Below are 7,147 nucleotides of genomic sequence, written 5' to 3'. Positions count from 1 at the left end.
TATATATATATATATATATATATACATGTATATATATTCGGCCACTTTGTTTGACCTTTCATTTACTTTAATGGATTCAATAATGGATACAGAACATGTGCTGTCAGATTAATTAAAAAAATTACCTTTTTTTACGGTGATAAAGGAATTGGAAACAATCATTGGCAGGAGAAAATGGATTCAGGTTGTTAGACCATTTCTGAATCCAATTTTTTAAGGTTTAAAATAAATTCAAAACTTTGGTTTTGATTATTCCTTTGGATGTCTAGTGTATTCAATTGAATTGATTAAAGCAACATGTTGCTAAAGTAACACCTGTTGTGTAGATTGATTTAATTGAAAATACATAGATGTTTTGTAAGGAGTTATTTATACAAATTGTGCTCGACCCAAAGGAAGACATAGTTTGGCCAAATAACAACGTGTCTGCGATGATAAATTTGTGACAATTATAAAGACATTTCATGTGACTAATAGTCGGTCCAAAGAAAGGCTATTATTTGACAGAATTGATTGTCAATGTTTGATCATTGCACCAAGAGTACCACTTACAGTTAATTTCTCTATCCAAAGACTAAGAATTAATGTTGTACTAGGTATCTTGAGATGGATCCCAAAATCTGGATTATTTGTGCATGTCTTAATTTTCTTATTTGACATGGTTGTTTATTTTGTTCTCTATACAATTTCTATTGTTAATGATGCGAACTTCTTTGCTCAAGTCAGCAACATTCCAATGCTGAGCGGGAAAAACTTTAAGTTTTGGAAAGAAGCCGTGGAAATTGTCCTCGGCTTTATGGATTTAGATCTTGCACTTTGTTTGGATTGACCCATTTCTACTCTGGAAAACTCCAACGAGGGTAAAATTGAAAGGTGGGATCGCTCTGACCGAATGTGCTTGATGATCATGAAACGTTCCATTCCGAAAGCATTTCGGGGCTCTATTACTGAAAGTGGGAGTGCCAAGAAGTTCTTTGAAGAAATTGAGCAATACTTTGCCAAGAATGAAAAATCGGAGGCGAGTAACCTTTTGGCTAAACTTGTTTCCATAAAGTATAAGGGCAAAGGGAACATAAGGGAGTACATCATTGAGATGTCTCATCTTGCATCAAAACTCAAGTCGCTTATGTTGGAGCTATCTGATGACTTGCTCGTGCACTTGATTTTGATCTCTCTTCCTGCGCACTTTGGGCAATTCAAAGTGAGTTATAACACTCAGAAAGACAAATGATCCCTAAATGACCTTATATCTCACTGTGTGCAAGAAGAAGAGAGGCAGCAGTGTGATAAGACTGAGAATGCTCACTTGGCCTCAATCTCTCAGAACAAGAAAAAGAAGAGAGCTAAGGATGCTATGGAAGGAACTTCTCAGCAGAAGAAGCAAAAGAAGCAGGATAAGGAGTTTACCTGCTACTTCTGCAAGAAGTCGGGACACGTGAAGAAATAGTGTCCCAAGTACGCTGCCTGGTGTGTAAAGAAGGGTATGCTTCTAACTTCAATTTGTTCTGAAACTAATTTAGCTTCTATACATAAGGATACTTGGTGGGTAGATTCTGGTGCTACTACTCACATAAGTATGTCCACGCAAGATTTCCTGTGGAGTCGACCACCAAGTGATTCAGAAATATTTATCTTTGTGGGCAATGGCAATAAAGTTGCAGTAGAGGCTATAGGGACTTTCAGATTACAATTAAAAACTAGGTTTTATTTGGATTTGTTTGAGACATTTGTTGCACCGTCCTTTAAACGGAATTTAATTTCTATTTCTAGTTTGGACAAATTAGGATTTTCTTGTTCATTTGGAAATAATAAAGTTAGTCTTTATCAAAATTCAAATTTTGTTGGTTCCGGTTATATGATTAATAATCTATATATACTTGATATTGTTAGTTCCTATAACGAAATACTACAAACAAGTTCACGTGGTACAAAGCGAAAATTAAGTAAGAATTCTGTCACTTTATGGCACAAGCGTTTAGGTCATATCTCTAAGCAGAGAATTCAGAGGCTTGTGTCGGATGGAATTCTTGAACCCCTAGATTTAACAAACTTCCAAGTTTGTGTTGAGTGCATCAAGGGGAAAAGAACAAACATGAGAAAATTAGGTATCGAGAGAGCTACAGACGTTTTAGAACTAATACATACTGATTTCTGTGGCCCATTCCCTATGGCTTCTTGGAATGGACAACAATACTTCATTATGTTCATAGACGATTACTCTAGATTCGGTTACCTATGTTTAATACACGAGAAGTCTCAATCCCTGGATGTTTTCAAGTCTTTCAGAGCTGAAGTTGAACTTCAACTTGGAAAGAAAATAAAGGCTATCAAATCTGATCGTGTTGGTGAATACTACGGAAGGTATGATGGATCAGGAGAATAATGTCTAGGACCCTTTGCTATTTTCCTCAATGAGTGTGGAATTGTTCCGCAATACACCATGCCGGGTAAACCCAGCATGAATGGTGTTGCAGAGCGATGAAATCGAACTCTTAAGGATATGGTTAAGGAGTATGATGAGTCATTCCTCCTTGCCAGAGTCACTTTGGTGAGAAGCTTTGAAGACCGCAGTGTACACCTTTAACAGGGTACCAAGCAAGGCAGTTGCCAAAAACCCTATGAGTTGTGGACAAGCAAGAAGCTTAGCATTAAGCACTTGTACATTTGGGGTTGTTCAGCTGAGGCACGGCCTTATAGGCCACATGAAAGAAAACTGGACTCAAGGACGATTAGCTGCTATTTCGTTGGTTACGCTGAACGCTCTCGAGGCTATAAGTTTTACGATCCCACATCAAGATCCTTCTTTGAAATGGGAAATGCGAGATTCCTTGACGATATTGAGTTTGGAGGGAAAGGAAATATAAGGAACGTTGTCTTTGAAGAAGAATATGTTATAGACAGCAATCAGGTCTCTGTACCTATTGTTGTTCAAGACACGGTTCTGGCAATAGATAACAATGTTCAAGCTCCTATCCCTGACATTGTTTCAGACCAAGGCAACAATGAGATTCTTCCTCAAGCACTACCTATAGAACAAACTCAACAACATCAAGAAGTGCCATTAAGGAGATCCACTAGGGAGAGAAGAAATGTGATTCCAGATGATTATATAATCTTTCTTCAAGAACATGAGGATGGCATTGGTTTAACGGAGGATGACCCGATCAACTTCCATCAGGCCATTCACAGTTCTAACTCTCAGAAGTGGATTGATACTATGAAAGATGAGATAAAGTCTATGAGAGACAATGACGTTTGGGATCTTGTCGAGTTGCCTAAAGGTGTAAAGCCCATTGGTTGTAAGTGGATATTTAAAACCAAGAGAGATTCAAAAGGCAATGTTGAGAGATATAAAGTTCGTCTAGTCGCTAAAGGCTTTACTCAAAAAGAAGGCATAGACTACAAAGAGATTTCTCTCCGGTATTTTCGAAAGACAATAATGGCACTAATGGCTCATTTTGATCTAGAGCTACATCGGATGGATGTCAAGACTGCGTTTCTCAATGGAGACCTTGATGAGACAATCTACATGGTACAACCAGAAAACTTTGTATCAGGAGATCCAAAGTCTATGGTTTGTAAGTTGAAGAAATCCATCTACGGTCTCAAACAAGCTTCCCGTCAATGGTATCACAAGTTCCATCAAATCATTACCTCGTATCGTTTTGAGGCATATGTTGTTGATGACTGTGTATATCATAAGTTCAGGGGGAGTAAATATATCTTCTTGGTATTATATGTTGATGCTATTCTACTCGCTAGCAGCGATATAGGCTTACTGCATGAAACCAAGAAATTTCTAACGAAGAAATTCGAGATGAAAGATCTTGGGGATGCCTCTTTTGTATTGGGTATTCAGATACTGAGAGATCGTTCTCGAGGTATCCTTGGACTGTCACAAAAGAGCTCTATCAATAAGGTTTTGAGTAGATTCGGCATGAAAGATAGTAGACCAGGAGACACGCCCATCTCTAAAGGAGAAAAGTTTAGTCTAAAACAGTGCCCCAATAATGATCTTGAAAGAGAAGAGATGCAGAAGATTCCCTATGCGTTAGTGGTAGGGAGTCTAATGTACGCTCTAATTTGTACTCGTCCCGACATAACATTTATAGTGGGAGTTTTGGGTAGATACTTGAGTGATCCTAGCATGCAACATTGGAAAGCAGCCAAACGCATGATGCGTTATTTGAGGAGAACAAAAGACTATATGCTCACTTATCGAAGATTAGATAGTTTAGAGATCATCGAATTCTCTGACTCTGATTTTACGGGATGCCAAGATAGCAGACGCTCCACATCAGGCTACGTCTTTATGTTGGCTGGAGGAGCTATCTCATGGAAGTCTGCTAAATAGACTCTCATAGCTTCTTCAACCATGGTTGCGGAGTTCATTTCTTGTTATGAGGCATCCAACCATGAAATATGGCTACCAAACTTTGTCACTGGAGTATAAGTGGTAGATGGCATTGACATGCCATTAAAGATTTATTGTGACAATAACTCAGCGGTGCTTTATTCCAACAACAAATAGGAGTTCGACAAAATCGAAATTTATTGATATCAAGTTTCTAGTTGTTAAGGAGAGAGTTCAAGATAAACAGATTTCCATAGAACATATAGGAACAAATTCCATACTAGTAGACCCACTAACCAAACGCTTGACGCCTAAGGTCTTTCATGAGCACGCTGCTCACATGGGCGTTATTTCCGAGGATATTCTGGTCCAGTGTGAGTCAATTTTATGTTCTATACGTTTGCTTTAAACATTGAATTATTTAACCTTCTGCAGAATAAAGTTGATGGTCTATGATTCTATTTCTGAGTTTACTTGCATTTTCATTGTGCAATGTTTGCATTGCATTAAGGACTTTGGAATGATCACTAAAGACTAAAGAATGACCAGTTGGAAATAGGCATGTTTGAGATCACATTTAACGTAAATTTCCATGCTACTCATCCATATTTGATCTATGTCATTAAGTGTATTGATATGGTGATCGTCATGGTTTAATCACGACTATATTGTGATGAAAGTTGCAGTGGTTTCATTATTAATATATGAGATGGACAAGATTGTTTAAGGAGCAGTCTAAGGATAAATAGCATACAGATGCGCGCCTAAGGAATTTGTAATATAATTGTTTAAGGAATAATATGTAGCTAAGTATGAGATTGTTAGGAAAACACGGTTTTCCTAACTTAATATGGCAACATATTAATACAATTATATTAGTTATTTAATATAAAGGGCAAAAATCAAGTGGTCTATTTTGGTATGCCCATAGATTTCTCAAATTAATGTGGGCTAATTGAGTGGATACCGGCCAATATTGCTCTAATTAAGGGATAATGGAAACCTTAATTAAGCAGTATATAAAGGATATTTCGGTTATGGTCCCTAATATACCAAATCACACACTTTTTCCCTTCTCCCCATCAAGAAGAGAAATCACAGTCTCATTGAGGAATAAGGCGATTTGGTGAAGATCACAAAACTACCCTCTTCATTTGAATTCATCAGTACGTGGTCGATTGTCGCAGTAATTCCGCAACAGTAGACAATCGTTCATAATGGATACAGGTATATAATCCGAATTTATAAATCCGATTAATTTGGCATGATGTTGATCCTAGGATTTAAATTATTTTGATCTAGGATATTTGGATCTAATTTGAATTTTCTAACACTGACACCGTAGGACATGCAAGGGGCTTTACTCCAACCATTTTAGTGCGATCTAATATGTCACAAATATACTTAGTCTGATGCAAGTGGAGACCTTGTGAAGTCCTATCAGCTTCCACACCTAAAAAATAGGACAAGGAACCAAGATCATTGATATGAAAAATACCGTGCAAGGTGTGGATAAGGTCAGAAATCAGGGAGCTGTTGCACCCTGTGACCAATATGTCGTCCACGTATATTAAGATAAAAATTTTGGTGTTGGCAGTATGTAAAGAGAACGGAGAATAATCCTTGACTGATTCCTGGAAACCAAGTTCAATCAAATTAATGTGATAATCGTTTGAACCATGCTCTTGGAGCCTGTTTAAGGCCATAGAGAGATTTTTGTAATCTGCAAACATAATCAGGTTTTGTATCATAAATAAAACCCTTTGGTTGTTCCATAAACACCTCTTTATCAAGAAATCCATGTAAGAAAACATTGGACACATCCAATTGTCGGATAGACCAATAAAAGTGAACTACTATTGCCAAAACCAGTCGAATGGTTGTAGGTTTAATAACAGGTGAAAAGTTTCATGGAAGTCAATCCCGCTTCTCTGATCATACCCTTTAGCTACGAATTTGGCTTTATAATGCTCAACACTACCATCTGGTCTTCTTTTAACTTTGTACACCCACTTGTTTAGCACAATATGTTTATCAAGTGGTCGTGGACATAAGGACCAAATGCCATTTTCCATCAATGTATCAAATTCTCTACCCATTGCAGCACGCCATTATGGATCAGAAACTGCTTTAGTATAGCTAGTTGGTTCAGGAATGTCTTGTACTACAGAAAAAGCTTGCAAAGGATATCGCATAGAGTAGAACAATTTGTAGTCTGAGAATCGTTTTAGTCTTGAGTTACCTGTTTTAGAACGAGTTTGGATATGACTCACGACAGGCTAGACATTTGGAATGTTTGGAGAGACCTCTAGATCAAGCAGATTACTAGTGTCGAATATCTTAGATAGGGATTGTACATTAGGAGATATGTAAGGTACAATAGTTGTTTGGTCGAGGGGTCTTGGTACGTCAGGGGAGCAGTCAGGAGTTGAAGATTGATTTGGAGAATCTAAATTTGAGAGATTATGTATGGGAATTAAAGGACCATGTTGTTCAGGATCATATTCTGGGTTTGTAATTTAGGGTGGCAATTCTGCACAATTTGTGTTAGGTAATGAAGTACTTGATATAATTGAAGTAGGAATTATCGTAGGCTTACCTGCAGTAGAATTCTGACTTAGAGATGAGTTATGCTCGGCCAATTCCTTAGCTGGGAAAGATTGATCATCAAAGACTACATGTCTTGATATGTATACACGTTTGGTAGCTAAGTCAAAACACCTGTACTCCTTTTGACAATTGGAATATCCAGGGAAAAGATACTTCTTACTTCTAAACTCTAATTTGTGGTCA

General features: G+C 37.5%; 1 protein-coding gene across 1 annotated transcript; it reads left to right on the top strand.

Annotated features, from left to right (window-relative positions):
* The first annotated feature begins 892 nt into the window (after window positions 1-892).
* LOC111411208 lies at window positions 893-2,383 on the top strand. The gene is made up of 4 exons (XM_023041761.1): window positions 893-1,201; window positions 1,325-1,435; window positions 1,535-1,701; window positions 1,891-2,383. Exons 1-4 carry the CDS (start codon window positions 893-895, stop codon window positions 2,381-2,383), a joined length of 1,080 nt encoding a protein of 359 aa, XP_022897529.1.
* Window positions 2,384-7,147: the final 4,764 nt, after the last annotated feature.

This window comes from Olea europaea, chromosome 15 (genome assembly GCF_002742605.1).
Source record: "Olea europaea var. sylvestris chromosome 15, O_europaea_v1, whole genome shotgun sequence".
NCBI classification, from domain to species: domain Eukaryota; kingdom Viridiplantae; phylum Streptophyta; class Magnoliopsida; order Lamiales; family Oleaceae; genus Olea; species Olea europaea.
Note: the sequence above shows the minus strand (reverse complement) of the source record. Positions and strands in the feature narration are given on the sequence as shown.

Coding starts and splice junctions, on each gene's coding strand:
- LOC111411208 (XM_023041761.1), top strand. CDS start 893: ATGTGCTTGATGATCATGAAACGTTCCATTCCGAAAGCATTTCGGGGC. Junction 1,202..1,324: donor CGCACTTTGGGCAATTCAAA/GTGAGTTATAAC, acceptor TCAATCTCTCAG/AACAAGAAAAAGAAGAGAGC. Junction 1,436..1,534: donor TCTGCAAGAAGTCGGGACAC/GTGAAGAAATAG, acceptor TCTATACATAAG/GATACTTGGTGGGTAGATTC.